General features: G+C 41.8%; 1 protein-coding gene across 6 annotated transcripts in view; it reads left to right on the top strand.

Annotated features, from left to right (window-relative positions):
* Positions 1-16,199, top strand: part of ARHGEF9 (Cdc42 guanine nucleotide exchange factor 9) — a 189,713-nt gene that overhangs the window by 16,430 nt on the left and 157,084 nt on the right. For 2 of the 6 annotated variants that reach the window (XM_029930722.1, XM_029930717.1), the window contains exon 1: positions 11,689-12,523. The exons of 3 other annotated variants lie outside the window; for them this stretch is intronic. In XM_029930722.1, coding sequence (XP_029786582.1) covers positions 12,515-12,523 — 9 coding nt within the window. In that variant the 5' untranslated portion in view covers positions 11,689-12,514. Of the gene's footprint in view, positions 1-11,688; positions 12,524-16,199 lie in introns of those variants that run through there. One more of the 6 variants, XM_029930718.1, reaches the window with a different exon arrangement.

Raw genomic sequence — 16,199 nt, 5'->3', positions numbered from 1 at the left:
TAAATCCCTAGCAGTGTTATTGCTGGGTCATAGGGGAGTTCTATCGATAGTTTTTTGAGGATCCTCCTCACTGTTTTCCAGAGCGGCTGCACCAGTTTACATTGCCACCAACAGTGTAGGAGGATGCCCGTCTCTCCACACCCTCGCCAGCATCTATAGTCTAAAAAACTAACAGATTGGGAAAACATAGTGGCAAATGGCATATCAGATAAAGGGCTAGTATCCAAAATATACAAGGAGCTCACTAAACTACATACACGAAAAATGAATGATCCAGTGAAGAAATGGGCAGAAGACCTGACTAGACACTTCTTCAAAGAGGACACCCAGATGGCCAACAGGCACATGAAACGATGCTCAGTGTCATTCATCATCAGGGAAATTCAAATGAAAACCACACTGAGATACCACCTCACACCAGTCAGAGTTGCTAAAATGAACAAGTCAAGTTCATTTTCTAAATAGATCACATATTAGTGCACAAAAGAAGCCTCAGAAAATTCAAAAAGATTGAAGTCATCCCATGCATTGTTTCTAACTACAATGCTATGAAATTAGAAGTTAAACACAAGAAAAAAATCTGGAAAAACCACAAAACATGGAAGTTAAATAAAACAACGAATGCATAATACAGAAAACAAAAGAAAAAAAAGTACATGGAAACAAATTAAAATAAAAACCAAACCATCTAAACCTTTTGGATGCAGCAAAAGTGGTTCTAAAATAGAAGTTTATAGCAATAGGGCTACCTCAAGAAGCAAGAGAAATCTCAAACAATTTATCCTTACACCTAAAGGAGCTATAAAAGAAAAACAACAAACAAAACCTAAAATCAGCAGAAGGAAAGGAATAATAAATACCCAAGCAGAAATAAATGATACAGAAGTTAAAAAAAATAGAAAATATCAATGAAACCTGGAGATGGTCCTTTGAGAAAATCAATAAAATTGACAAACCTCTAAACATATTTATCTATAAAAAAGACAAAAAATAAAATCTCAAACGATAGAGGAGTAATAACAAACATACAACAGAAATACAAACAATTATAAGAGGATATTATGAATAACATTATGTCAACAAATTGCACAACCTAGAAGAAATGGATAAAATCCTAGAAACATATAACCTACCAAAACTGAAACTGAAAGAAATAGAAAATTTTAACAGACCAATTAGCAGCAAAGAAATTGAATCAGTAACCAAAACACTCCCACCAAAAAGTCCAGGACCAGATGGCTTCACAGGCAAATTCTACCAAACATTTAAAGAAGAGTTAATACCCATTATTCCCAAACTATTCTAAAAAATAGAAAAGGAAGGAAAACTTCCAAATGTAATTCTATAAGATCAGAATTATCCTGATACCAAAAGCAGATAAAGACACCATGAAAAAAAGAACTATAGGGCAATATCCCTGATGAACATAGATGCAAAAATCCTCAACAGGTGTATACACTCACAATGGAATATTATTTATCCATAAACAAAGAATGAAATCTTGTCATTTGCAATGATATGGATAGAGCTGGAGAGTATAATGCTAAGTGCAATAAGTCAGAGAAATATAAATACCATATGATTTCACTCATATATGGAATTTATGAAACAAAAGAAACAAGAAAAGGAAAAGGAAAGTGAATAGAGGAGAGAGAGAGTGAGAGAGAGAGAGAGAGAGAGAGAGAGAGAGAGAGAGAGAGAGAGAGAGTGCAAGAAACAAGACTCTTAACTATAGAGAACAACTGATGGTAACCAGAAGAAAGATTGATGGGGGGATGGATTAAATAGGTGATGGTGATGAAGGAGTGTATGTGTCGTAATGAACACTGGGGTGATTTATGGAATTGTTGAATTACTATATTGTACATCTGAAACTAATACAACATTGAGTATTAACTAGCTATAATTAAAATAAAGACTTAAAAAACTAAGTAACTTGTTCCAGGTCACACAACCAGCAATTGGCAGACCTAAGGTTGAACTTCAGTAGGCTAGCTCTAGCGCCTGAGTTCTCAGCTACCAAGCTATACTTCTAAGTCTAGGGCTATTTGGGGCTTGCTTAATTGAAGTACAGAATGAGGGTGGGGAGAGAGAGGGAGGGAGGAAGAGGGAGGGAGGGAGGGAGGGAGGGAGGGAGAGAGAGCGAGAGCGAGAGCGAGAGCGAGAGAGAGCGAGAGCGAGAGCGAGAGAGAGAGAGAGAGAGAGAGAGAGAGAGACTATGAGCAAAACGTCATCCTTAATTTGAAGATGAGTGTTTACTGCCCTGACTTCCTGACTTCCCAGTAGTTTACTATTTAAATGAAGCTCATAAATAAATAATCTGGACATGGGGTCAGAGAGGGTAGCTGGTTGAATGAGTCATGAGGCCCCAAAATAGTACTATACAGATTAGGCTCCAAAACTAAATGCTGGGCCTGATACTGAGGGAAGCATTCACTGCCCATCCCAGTCTTGATTTGATTCATGGATTTGGCTGTTCCAGAAAGATCCTGAGCCTGAGCCTGAAAGCATTGTACTTCCTCTGAAGGGGCTTTTAGATCCTTGCTTCTCTTTTCTGACCAGTCCTTTCTACTCTGTCTTGTCAACTGGCTTACTTGAAATAGAATTGAATGAAGTCCCCTAGCACCCCCCCCCCATAAAACAGGCCTGAAATAAATCCATGTAAAGAATTGGAGAAAACTTCTGTTCTTGGGTATTTATTAATATATGTATTCAGTCTTTGGCCACATGAGATCAGTGTGGGCAGTGATTCTTGAGGGAAGGGCTTCTGGGTGGTGGTTTAGAGTAGAGTCTGTGCCAATGGGGAACAGAGAAAAGAGGTCCTGAAATATTTAGCCTGTAATCTGGAACTTGTAGTCTTTTTTGGAGGAATTCGAACTAATGAAGACCCTTGCTGGGGGTGGGGCAAAATTTGGTGTTCACAGGCTGCAGTAAAAAATATTTTTCATGACACATTTCCTCTATATCCTATATTGTGAGTCAGCAGAGCTATGCTTTTATTCACTCATTCATTTACATTCATTCATTTAGTTATTCAGTTATTTAAAAATTATTTGTTGGGGCGCCTGGGTGGCTCAGTCGGTTAAGCAGCCGGCTTCGGCTCAGGTCATGATCTCACAGTTCGTGGGTTTGAGCCCCGCGTCGGGCTCTGTGCTGACAGTTAGCTCAGAGCCTGGAGCCTGCTTCGGATTCTGTGTCTCCCTCTCTCTCTGACCCTCCCCTGCTCGCGCTGTCTCTCTCTGTCTCTCAAAAATAAATAAAAGACATAAAAAAATTTTAAAAAATCATTTGTTGAATGTCAAGTGCTGCTCTATGTGCTGGAGATACAGCAATGAAAAAAACAGTCTCTGCCTTCATGGAGCTTACAATTTATGTAGGAGTTTTAAAGAGGGTGGTCAGAGAAGGATTCCTTTTGAAAAGATGAAGTAGCTAAACTTATAGAGAGTTAGGAGAAAAGTCTTCAGGCAGAGTCCAAGTCTTAACCCTATATCTAGTTCCCTCCCCTAAAACTCCACCCCTCACAACCACACAATTATATGCATCCTTATTCTTTAATCTCAGCAAATCAGTTATCACTCTTTCCTCAGTTCACCCTACTTGGAACCAACTTCATGCCTTCCACACCTTTGGCAAGGCAGTTAAAAATTTAAAACAATACTTTGTGTTAAGTTACAATTGAAAACCAGTCACAGCTTTTTGAACTTTAAGGAATTTAAGAGACTTGTTTGAGGTCGCACAGCTAACAAGAAGCAGAGGCTGGACTTACTTCTGAAAGTTTTTTAAAAAAATAGTTTGTCAGATTGGTTTCCATACAACACCCAGTGCTCTTCCCCACAAGTGCCCTCTCCATCACCACCACCTCTTTTCCCCCCTCCCCCTTTCCCTTCAACCTTCAGTTCATTTTCAGCATTCAATAGTCTCTCAAGTTTTGCATCCCTCTCTCTCCTCAACTCTCTTTCCCTCTTCCGCTCCCCCTGGTCCTCCATTAGGTTTCTCCTGTTCTCCTGTTAGACCTGTGAGTGAAAACATATGGTATCTGTCCTTCTCCGCCTGACTTATTTCGCTTAGCATGACACCCTCAAGGTCCATCCACTCTCCTACAAATGGCCAGATTTCATTCTTTCTCATTGCCATGTAGTTCTCCATTGTGTACATATACCACTTCTTCTTGATCCACTCATCAGGTGATGGACATTTAGGCTCTTTCTGTGTTTTGGCTATTGTTGACAGTGCTGCTATGAATATTGGGGTACATGTGCCCCTATGCATCAGCTCTTCTGTATCCCTTGGGTAAATCCCTAGCAGTGCTATTGCTAGGTCATAAGGGAGTTCTATGGAAGTTTTAACCTCTTATCCACTGCTTTTTATCACTCTTCCATGAACATCACAAGGCATGGTGAGGGCAAAGTAGCACACATGAATGTCAGATATTTTAAGTGAATGTGAACTCACAGGTGTCTTTTTCTAAGAACTAGTGTTAATAATAAGGGAGATGATCGTCCCACTCCTCATTGTCACTCCCATCTGGGTATGTGTTCTGATGGATGTTGGAAAAACTGATGAGTAACCAGCCTGGGGAGGACTGCAAACCATGCCACAAGGAAGAGCTTAAAGAAATGGTCATCTTTATCTTGGAGAACAAGTGATGTGTGTGTGTGTGTGTGTGTGTGTGTGTGTGTGTGTGTGTGTGTGAGTGTGAGTGTGTGTGTGTGTGTGTGTGTGTGTGTGTGTGTACGAATGAGCTTATGTGTACAGAGAGAAATGTGGTTGTCCAGGAAGGATCAGAGTTTGAACCGTACATGTGTACTGTGTATACAGAGAGAGAGGAGGTTGTTCAGGAAGAATCAGAGTTTGAACAGTTTAAGAGGCCTATTGTTTAGGACTTAGCTTTTTTTGGTATGGTCTAGAGGATAGTGTTCTAACAAATGATTGGAACAACAGAATAATGTATTTCAGCTTAAAATGAATAGTGGCTTTGAAAGCTTCAGAGTGAGTTTCCTGTTACTGAAATAGTAACAGCTGTTGCTGTACAAAACTCATCATATAATGGGCTTTGGAAATATATCTTCATTTAAATCATGTTACTGCTACATCCTACCTGTATGGCTATAGGCAAATGATGTAAACATTCTGAATCTTAGTCTTTAAAATAATGTTAACAATTCCTTCTATTCAGGATTCTGTGGAGGGTTAAATAGAATGGTATGTTGAAAAGCTTAGCACTATGCGTGCCCAAAGTAGGTGCATTCCTTCTTCCTCTTTCCATTCCCTCTACTTTATCACATATACTGTAGAGAGGATTCCTATGTAGGGTGGTTGGAAGGAAATGAACGCTTATTCCCATTTCAAGTATAAAATTTTATGATTCATTCTATAATTATCAGCAAACTTATTCATTATCTCATTATGCTTAGAACACTTTGCTTTATGACATGGAAATTATGTGTTGTTATGACTATGTCTCCCACTAGACTGTAAGCTACTTTTTTTTAATGTTTTATTTATTTTTAAGAGAGAGGGAGACGGCATGAGCAGGGGAGGGTCAGAGAGAGAGGGAGACACAGTATTTGAAGACAGGCTTCAGACTCTGAGCTAGTGGTCAGAACAGAGCCTGATGCGGGGCTCGAACCCACAACCATGAGATCATGACTTGAGCCGAAGCCGGACGCTCAACCGACTGAGCCACCCAGGCGCCCCGACTGTAAGTTTCTTGAGAGCCTCTCTGTACACCATCACTGTCAGAATAAGTGCTTATTGGGGCACCTGGCTGGCTGTCAGTAGAGCATGCAGCTCTTGATCCCAGGGTTGTGAGTTTGAACCCAACATTGGGGATAGCATTTACTTAATAAAATTTTTTTAAATAAAAAATAAGTGCTTATTGCATTTAACTTTGGAGGAACAGTGTTCTCTCTGCTAAATAATTGAACAAACCAGGAGTCTCTGTCCTCAGGAAGTTGATTCTTTTAAATGAGGCTGACATGCATAAATGTGCAATAACATCTAGTCACATCAATAGCCAAGACAATAAGCATATAAGATTCAAAATATTCAGACTGCCTGTAGCAAGCATTGGGTATTATCTGGTGGCCGAGGTGGGGGTTGAAAGGCAATAAATGAGTATCAGTGGGTATCAGGATAAAATGCAGAACTTTCCTTGGTTATACTTCCTGGAAGAAGTGTGACTTTGGGAGTTGTTTGAACCATAAGAGACAAAAGACAACGAGGCATTGGCTTTTCCGTGAGAGAAAGCAAAGATTTAAGATTTAGACATCTTTCTGGGAGGTAGGCCACTAGGACTCAGTTCAGAACATTGAAATATTTTATTTCCGTAACCAAAGAGACATCTCGTCAGGTGCTATTGGGAGATGGGACATGTGTTACTTAGTGGCATTCATATAGCACAGTGTTTAAGAATATAGGCTCTAGAGTCAGACTGTTTGGGTTTACATCTGGGCTCCACTACTGACTAGCCATGTGACTTTGGGCAAGTTATTTAACCACAGTGGCTCAGTTCCATCATCGGTAAAATAAGGACAGTAACAGTATCTACTTCATAGGGTGGTTGTGAGGATTAAGAGATAATATATGTAAAGGGAATAGAACAGTGTGTGGTACTGAGTTAGCACTTTATAAGTGTTTATTATTACCTAATGAGTAGTCTTCAGATCCTGAGAAATATACTGGGTGCTTATAGTAATTTCAGTGTGAGTTTGGGAATATTTATATTCCAAGATTTGCAGAATGTTTTTAAATTTTTAACCTTATTTTAAATTATTGAGAGACAGAGAGAGAGAGACAGACAGGGCATAAGCATGGGAGGGGCAGAGAGAGGGAGACACAGAATCTGAAGGAGGCTCCAGGCTCTGAGCTGTCAGCACAGATCCTGACATGTGGCTCAAACTCACAAACTGTGAGATCATAACCTGAACCAAAGTCGGACACTTAACCCACTGAGCCACCCAGGCGCCCCCAGAATTTTTTTAAGCAGGCATCACACCCAGTGTATGGCTTGAGCTCATGACCCTGAGATCAAGGGTCATATGCTCTAATGACTAAGCCAGCTAAGTGCTCCCCTGAAGTTTTTATATTCCAAACTGTCTCATGGAGTGGTTAGCTCCTCAGCAGTGGCTGTGATAACATCTGACTCAAAGATATGGAAGAACTTTCTATCAACTAAGATTGTCCCAGAGTTGAATGGGCTGTCTTAGGACAGAAGAACCTCTCCATTGTTGTGGGTGTTAGAGTTGAGACTGGATAACTATATGGTGGGGATGTTGCAGAAGGGAATGAAGGATGGAAGTGGGGTTTTGCTATGCCAAAAATTCTTATTTCTTTATACTTGTGAGCAGAAAGGTTGGGTATGGGGTATGGATACTGCTACTTGAAATATGGGGGACTTGTTTATTTTTTGAAATTGTGAGCAGAGTCAGGCAGTCACTTCACTCAGAACACCGACTGCCATGGATGGAGCTGGGGTCAAATGTCATATTTCAGTCTGAAATCTCTCAGAAGTATGTTTGAGACTCAAGAGACAAGGGTTTTGGTTTCTGCCTTGACAGCAATTAGCTCTATAATCTTGGGTATGTTGCTTCCACTCTCCAGGCCTCTGTTTCCTAACCTAGAGCATAGACGTTTAGACTAGATTTTCTGTAAGGTCTTATGAAGTATTTCCTTCTGTGGTTGGAAGATATGATTTGATGAGTGGAAACAACTGGATGAAGAAGACATTCATTCATTCATTCAGAAAATGTTTAATAAGCACTTGCTAAGTGTTAGGCACTGTGCTATGCATGGGGGAGAAAGCAGTGAACAAGACAGGCATGGTCTGCCCTCTTAACTTCACAATACAATGCAGGATACAAAGAAGAAAAAATCACAAAAGGGTTTAATAAGTGTTCCAAGAGGGGCAAACACAGGGCCCTGTGGGAGAAGAATATGATCCAGATAATTTTGAGGGAGAACATCAGAGAAAGCCTTCTGGAGCAGGTGGCATGTGAACTGAGTTTTGAGGTGGGAGCTGGGGACGGATAGCAATATTTGCATAGTTCTTGAGGCAAGAGAACCTGATGGTTATGAGAACTATGGTCGGTTGTGTTTAGCTGGAGAATGGAGAATGGGAGGGTATTGGCGAAAGTTGATGTTAGAAAGACCAAAGGACACCAGACTGGCAAGGAATTGTATGGCATGCTACAGAATTTGCCTTAAAGGCAGTGTGGAGTATAGAAGGCCTTTAAGCAGAGGAGTTACATAAGTCAGGGTTCAGCTGCAGAAATTAAATCACTCTAGCTATTCTCAGTAGAAAGAGTCCTAATACAGAAAATGATGTGCTTCTAAAATTGGTGGAAGGGCTAGAGGGGCAACCTTTAGGTTGGACTTCCCAGAATACAAGGGGAGCTATTTTCTGTGCCACATGCAGGAAGGTGAGGTATCAGGGGCTTTGAAAACATTCCACCTTATCTGAACTCTAAGACTCTAGAATCTGCCATTGCCTTAACTATTGACTAGAGTATCATTATGCCCTCCAGATCCTCAGTGGCAAAAAACAAAAACAAAAACAAAAACAAAAACAAATCCAATGCTCTGGCTTCCTAAATATACAAAGCCAGTAACCAGACACTGGGGCTTATGGAAAAGTAAATGGCTGCAGAAAACTCTAAAATCTCCATCACTATGATTGCCAATAGAAGCAGCAGAAATATGGCTTCTGCATCATTACTTCCTTCCAAATATTGTGCATGTGCATACGATTACTAGAAATAAATCACATCCAGAACACTGGATGCAAAGGAGCCTGAGAAATGACAGGTTTCTGGTTTTGAGCTTTTCAGCAATATAGGAAGGCAGGCTAGAAAGAGGATGGCATGGAATCTGAGCACCCAGTCTATAGTATCCACCGTAGGATTGATAAGAGCTGTGCTGCTTTTGAGAGAGATAATTTAGACAGGAGAGTAGAGGCTAAATTGGGGAGAGAGAGCAGCACAAGTAACCAAGTAAGGGATAGTAATAGAATCAGAGATGAGGCACTGATAAAGGTACTGGCAGCAGGGAAATAGAGGAAAGACACACGAGCTACTGAAGAGGGAGAGAATCACCAGGACTTGGAGGACTGGTTGGCTAGAAACAAGGTGAGTGAGAGGAAAGACTTATGTATATCTCCCAGGTTTTTGTCAAGGAGACATTCCTACGAGACAGGGAACTCAGGGAAAGGAGGGAGTTGGCATGGATGGGAGAAGATTATTTCAATTTTAGGCTTATTAAGTTTGACATTCTTGTGAGATATTTGGAAAGAGATATCCAGAAGGCAGTTGGAAATTCAACTCTGGAATTCAAGAGAACTACCTGGGGACTCATTAGCAGAGAGTTGTAAGCTCCAGTCAGGCAAGGATTTTATTCCCCCTAGTGTCCAGTAACTTTGTTTAAAGGAGGTACATCAGCGTATAATGTAGGTGGTAGTTCAAGCTTTGGGAATGGATGGGTCCACCATTCAGTGCAAGTGTGGAATGAGAACGAAAGTAGAATGAGATTAGAAACTCCTAAGAAATCATGGCTTTAATGAATGAATGAAGAAAACAGGCAGCAAGTAAAGACTGTATAACCAGACTGATCATGTGGATAGTGTTCCAAAGGCAAAGGTTGCATTTCAGGAAGGAGGAAGGCATCTATGAAATTAAGAGGGAGAGAAGCCAAGGGTGATAAAGATGGAAAATTCACCGTTCCATTTACTAACAAGTTGGTCATTTATTTATATTCACAAGAAGTTCTAGTTTCCTATGACATGATGGAACTGAAAGCCAGGCTACAGTGGATTGAAGGGTCAACAGAAAATGAAGTGGAGATAGGATATAAATGCACTTTCAAAGTCGAGGAGAACAAGAAAAAAATAGGTCTTGACAGGGATTTGGAGAAAGAGTAACCATCTTGCACTGTTGGTAGGAATAAACTGGTGCAGCCAATATGGAAAACAGTATTGAGATTCCTCAAAAAGGTAAAAACAGAACTACCCTATCATCCAGCAACTGCACTAGGTATTTAACCAAAGAATACAAAAATGCTACTTCAAAGGGATACATGCACCCCAATGTTTATAGCAGCATTATCTACAATAGTCAAATCATGGAAACAGTTCAAGTGTCCATCGGCTGATAAATGGATAAAGAGGTGGTACACACACACTCTCCCTCTCTCTCTCTCTCTCTCTCTCTCTCTCTCTCTCTCTCTCTCTCACACACACACACACACACACACACACACACACACACACACACCAAAACCTTTGAAGTGGGGATTTCTTTGGGTTTTATTCTATCTTGTAGGACTAAGGACAATTTTGTTTATAGCCTGTATTAACTCAGAATTTCCAGTCATCTAGTTAAGATAGGTGGCTGTTCTAGCCTCAACAATTTCTAGAGAATAGATGGGAATATTCATCCCTCGTAGAGTCTATAGTATTCTAGGAGTTCCAGAACTTAATTTGTTTTATTACTGTCTAATCTAGTTCCTGCCCCCCTCCACCAATATCTATCTATTCACTTTTACAGTCTTTGGATGAAAGAGGAAGAAGGGCCTTCAGAGATCTGTATGAGGGAGTCTTGGGTTCTTGAGGGCCCAGGAGCCTGTTGAAATTGAAATTGCATGTATTTTCTGAGGTGAGGGATCAGAAGTTTCACTGAATTTTCAGATAGGTCTAAGTCCTCGTGTGACAGAAGGGAGATGGAGGCCACGAGAGGGGAAAAGAGTGGCTCAAAAGTCAGAAAGCAAGGTTGAATTTGGACCTGGAGTAAATCTGAAACCTTTCCATCTCTAGCACAGTGCTTTTTTCCTAGCTCCAGATATCTGGTCAGGAACACAGAGGAGGAGGGCAATGATTACAAGTATATTTCAAATTTTGTAGAAGCTTTTCCACTGCAAAGTTGGCTTCTCTTCATAGTACTCAGCTGCAAACAGTCATATTCTAGAGAAATCATAAACAGGAAAGGAAATTGACCTGTGAATGGAGAAATAGCACTGTGTGTTTGTAGTGTGTCCCTGTAGTTCTATCCACAATACTGATTTTTAAATGTGTACCGCTAATTAACAGTTGTCTATAAATACTTAAGCAGTGGCCGAAAACACCTTTGTTCCTTTCTGGCCCAGTATCCAAAAAAGGTGGCTGCCAAGGCATACCTCCTCCCCAACTATCCCTTTTTTTTTCCATTCCTTTTCCTTCTTCAACCTTTTTCCCCTTACTTTCCTTCATCCTTCTCTTTCTTCATCTTACCCTCAGTCTTTTCTCCCTCCTCTTTCCTTCTCTTTTCCCCTTGCTTCCAATAATCCTCTCCTTATTTCTCTTTACCTCTCTTCCTGCCATGCCCTCTTCCATCCTCCCACTTCTGTGTACTCCCTCCACTCCCTCTCCCTACATCCCCCTCAACGCACCCACAAGCTCCCCACCCCCACACCAGAACCCTTGGCCTTTGGCTCTAGCTAGTCTGAGGAGGTGTGGGTGGGGGGAGCTTGGACACTGTGATTGGCTACAGTGGCTAACACGTCACTGAAGTCCCGCCCCACCCAGCGAGTAAATGCACAGCTGTAGCACCTGCTATTGGACAACGGCACTGTCAGCAGCACGGGTCGTGCCTCACGCAGGCGCCCACAGTAGCTAGGTGAATAAAAAGGCCGCCTAAGGCCTGGGGGGTGGGGAGCGGAGAGGGAGAGAACCCGCAAGGCAGGATTTAAATGAGAGGCTGGCAGCCGGAACTGCGCGGAGAGGGCGAGCAAGCTGGCTAGAAAAGCGAGCAAGCTAGGAAAGCAAGCGATATAGAGGGAGTACGGGGAGACCGAGACTGACTTACAGCCAGGCAGGTGGACAGACGCACGCACGGACAGACCGATCAGGCGCCGGAGAACCTCGCACTAGTTCCTCCCGCCTTTCTCTTTGAAAGCCAGGATTTGTCTTTTCCTTGGCGCCTGAGAGAGAATGCTGGACTCTGCCGACTTCAGCGTGAGCTAAGATTTCTCAGCTAGGGAGAAAACATCAGCTCAATCCTGAGTAGGGGGAAAGCCATCTCCCCTGTCCCCATCCCCCCCCCACCCCATACCAAACTCCGGCGCCAGACCCAGCCCTTCCCCAACCATCCGACTTCCTCCTCTCCTTTTTAGCATGGTGGCTGTATGGACAGTCTGACAGAACAGAGACTGACATCGCCCAATCTGCCGGCCCCCCACTTGGAACACTACAGTGTTCTGCATTGCACCATGACCTTGGATGTGCAAACTGTAGTTGTTTTTGCCGTGATTGTAGTCCTCCTGCTTGTCAATGTCATACTCATGTTTTTCCTGGGAACGCGCTGAATGGAGTCCAGCTTACTGAGCTGTTGCGAACTCTCGCTTTGATTTCATCCCGAGAACCACCGAGAAAAAAAGAGAGAGACAGACAGACAGACAGAGACAGGGAAAGGAAGGGAAAGAAAGAGCAAGCTTTCTTACTCAGGGGGGAAAACGTTTTGAGCATCAACATGGCCTCGCTGTGATATGTATGACGTTGGTATATTATCTCTCCCTAAATCTTTTGTCATGTCTTGTCTTTTAAATATGCCTGTGAATGTAGTTGCTTATTGCTTGAGTAAAATTGTTGATAAAGAAATGCATTCTATTTAAGTGTGCATGTGTGTGTGCATTCTCCATCTATGTGACGTTCACGGAGCAAAATTTGCGTCCTTAAACAGTGGCTTTGCTGTTTGTGATGTCTTGTCAACTCATTTTCTTGAAAACTACCTTTAAATTCCATCGGGGAATTTTAGTCAAAAAATTTCTCCTGCCATCAGGAGTGAATTTGGGTTTGTTTGTGGAGAAAGGGGGATGTGGGAAGAGCATGATGGATTTTTGACATCTTAGGAAAGACAGCCCTGCGCTGGATGTTTAGAGGGGAAAAAATCAATACAAGGAATGAATTGAAGGGAAATGATTCTTTAGTTTTTAATGAGAAGTGAAAATTTGAGAAGTGATGCGGTGGGGTACAGTGAGCTGGCAGTTGGTGACTGTGTCCTTTGACTCTAAATTTGCTGTCCAGGGTTCACAGTTTACAATCTGGAAAGAAGCCACCTTTAAAGCATTTATTAAAACATTTAATGTCAGTTTCTTTAGACTCATGGACTGAGGCATAAAAGCCTTCTCTGATCTTTATGAATTGGCAAGAGGAGACATTGACAAGAGCTGTTTAGCTTCCTTTTCCCAAAGAAAATTGTACCATTGGATTTGAGTTTGCAGATTTTTTTCTGTGTGTCCTCTGAAAACAACAAAAGCCAGCTTTTTACCCACCCTGGGAATAATAGTATTTATATATGCCTCTTTTGGATATTCTCATTTGCATGGTATTCTTGAACTACATTTTAAATAGAACTTGCTAGTGCTAATGACAAAGTGGTGGTTTTTGTTTGCTTCCTTGTTCTTTAAGATCAGAGGTCTCTCTAATTGAAATATTTCTATAACAAAATGAAAGTATATATCATGCTAAATTGAGAGTTTTGAGCACCCTGCCCCCAAAAAAGTCTGGATGGAATGGGATGAAAGCTGGGGAAGACATGAACTACAAGTAACATTCAATTTTGACATATATATGCATTTCTGTCAGATGATGGTGATGGTGGTTGCTGTTATTATTGCTATTGTTGTTATTTAATATTTCTCTTTCCACTGAAAAAGCTTTTGGAAAAGCCAGGAAGAAATTGTATCTGATGCCAATGTGCATGATATTTATTTTCTTCCAACTCCCACCCACTGATTGGCAGATATTCCTCATTTTGTGCATACCTGACTTGAAATAGTGCCATTTCTGGCTCATGTAAGCAATGAATCAGGGCGCATACAATCTACAGGCATGTTCCCCCTGTACCCATGTGGGCGGCTGCTCCTGTGTGATGTATGAATCTGCTGCCATTGTGCTGTCAAGTTCCATATCCTGTTGTTCAAATTCTTTGGAAATGATTATGAAGGAAAAGGGGTTGTGAAGGGGGCTCTTGAAATTGCACTGACCTCAGAACACAGAAAGTATTATTTAATGGCATCAGAAGAGGTTTTAAGCTTCAGGGTGTGCTCTTGGCTTGATGTGGGTAAAAGGTTTTTTTGTTTGTTTGTTTTTAAGTCTGTTGGTACCATAGTATAAGCATAATCTGGGAAGTTTGGTGGTATTAATTCTTATTGTTTACTCTTCGGTCCCTTTGTTGGGGGGGTGCAGTCTGGATTGACCTGAATTCATTTCTTTGCAAAGAGAATCTTGTGAGCAACCCCCTACCACACATACATCCTTAGCTCTAGTGGTATTATCTAAAATAAGCTTATATTTTGGCTGGGCACTTTGTTTTGAGACACATTGGATAGGAAAATCTCTAGGCTGGGCAGCTACAGACTTGGATTCTCTCAAGCGGTTTATTTGACCTTGGGCATTTTTTTTCACTTCTCAATGTGTTTGGGGTTCTTTGTAACATTGGCTTTTGGGGATGGTTGGATTAGGTTACCACCAAGTTATTGAATTTGGTGATTTTGGGTGCCCATATGCACTTGAAATCAGAGGGTGATGAATGGAAAGACAAGTGCAAAGAAAAAGGAAATATTAATGGGTGATGGGGTGGAGGGAGGAAATACCTGATTACTGGTATCTGGTGAAACGAAGTTTTACCTAAGAGATTTTTTACCTAGCTGTGTGGGAAGAAAACTGGGTTACAGCAATGGAACGCTTTTTGCTTCCCCTCCCCCCACCTTTCTTTAAGGTGAGAAGGTTTCTCTAAGTCTAGTCCTTGAGTCAGGTTTGTGACAAGGGAGTGTTATGAAATGCCACAACCTTCACCTCTGAGTGCCTGACAGATCCTTGATAGAGAACCTTGGGAATGTATGTGTGTAGGGTGTATAACAGTATGTTTATGGTGTGTATGTACACCATTCTGTGTGTGTGTGTGTGTGTGTGTGTGTGTGTGTGTGTGTGTGTAGGGAAGAGGGTGCAGTGTACACTCTTGAATGTGGGTGAGAGTTGGTTGTGCTAGGAATAAGGAAAAACTGCAGGACATGCATTGAGTGTTCCACAGTTCTGAATGGGCTCCTTGTGCTACGGCCTATAAAGATTTGACTGGTGCCAGAATGGATGGGTATTTCCCCTACCACTCCTCCAGATACCTCACAACCCCTCAGGCTAAAGGGGTATTTCCATTTGTAATTTCGTTGGCAAAATGGGTAAGCATTTTCAAATTAACTTATCTCTAGGCAAGTAAGGGGCTGTTGCTAGCCAGATGGCAGGCCACCCAAGAGCAGCTAAAAGGGAGTTTGGGAAGTAGAGAACCAAAGTTGGCAGTGTGACTTTTTACTTGTGTGAATCCTAAAGGTTTGGCATTTCTCCTTCAGACTTGTGAGGATCTGCAAAAAGAGAAGAGTGGGAGAATATGAAAAATGCAGCCCAGAGGAATGAAACCCTTTGCATTTTTCCTTTTTTTCCCTCCCTCCTCTGTCTCTTCATCTTCTCCCTTCTCCATTTACTCTCTCCACTGCTATAGCCTCATCTATTCTGCCCCAATTCTTACTGTAAGTGGAAGGGGAGAAGGAAGAGAAGAGGGCTTTTCCTCTCTGATTTGTCCCATCTTTTCTCAACTAAGTTTCTGGTTCCCTTTCCTCCTCTCTGACCTCATTGGGTAGAGGATAGGATTGTGCCCCTAGGATGGACAAAATTCTAGCTCAGAAATTTTCCCTTTCAGCTCTCCACCAGGGGATTCTGGAACAGCCCTTTACCAGTATCCTAGCAACCTCCTGCATCACTCAGCTCCTGCTGAGCTCCAGAGCCCACCCTTTTTAAAGGTCCAGGTACTAGAAAGGCCTCTAGAAAATGAGAGCTGGAGCCCAGCAAGACTTGGAGAGATGCTTTTGGGGAAGTGGACAAAGAAAGAACAAGATCCTCGTTGCTTGCAAATACCTAGGAAACATGTCCACAGAAGACATACAGAGCCTAGCCACCTTCTAGCCATGGGGACTGTTTATCAGAAAGCTCCTGGCTTCAAATTCCTTTCTCCTTTCTTCCAAATGCCTTCTAAAAATTAACTGAGTCATTTCACAGCCCATCCTTAGTGCAAGGAAGTCTGTAGGCTCTGAAAAATATTTTTTTTTTCACTCTGACTTTTGGCTGATTCAGGGAGGAGGTGGAGGGATAGGGTGGTAGGAACAAACTGAGCAGTGCTTTTCTC

Source organism: Suricata suricatta, chromosome X (genome assembly GCF_006229205.1).
Source record: "Suricata suricatta isolate VVHF042 chromosome X, meerkat_22Aug2017_6uvM2_HiC, whole genome shotgun sequence".
NCBI classification, from domain to species: domain Eukaryota; kingdom Metazoa; phylum Chordata; class Mammalia; order Carnivora; family Herpestidae; genus Suricata; species Suricata suricatta.
Note: the sequence above shows the minus strand (reverse complement) of the source record. Positions and strands in the feature narration are given on the sequence as shown.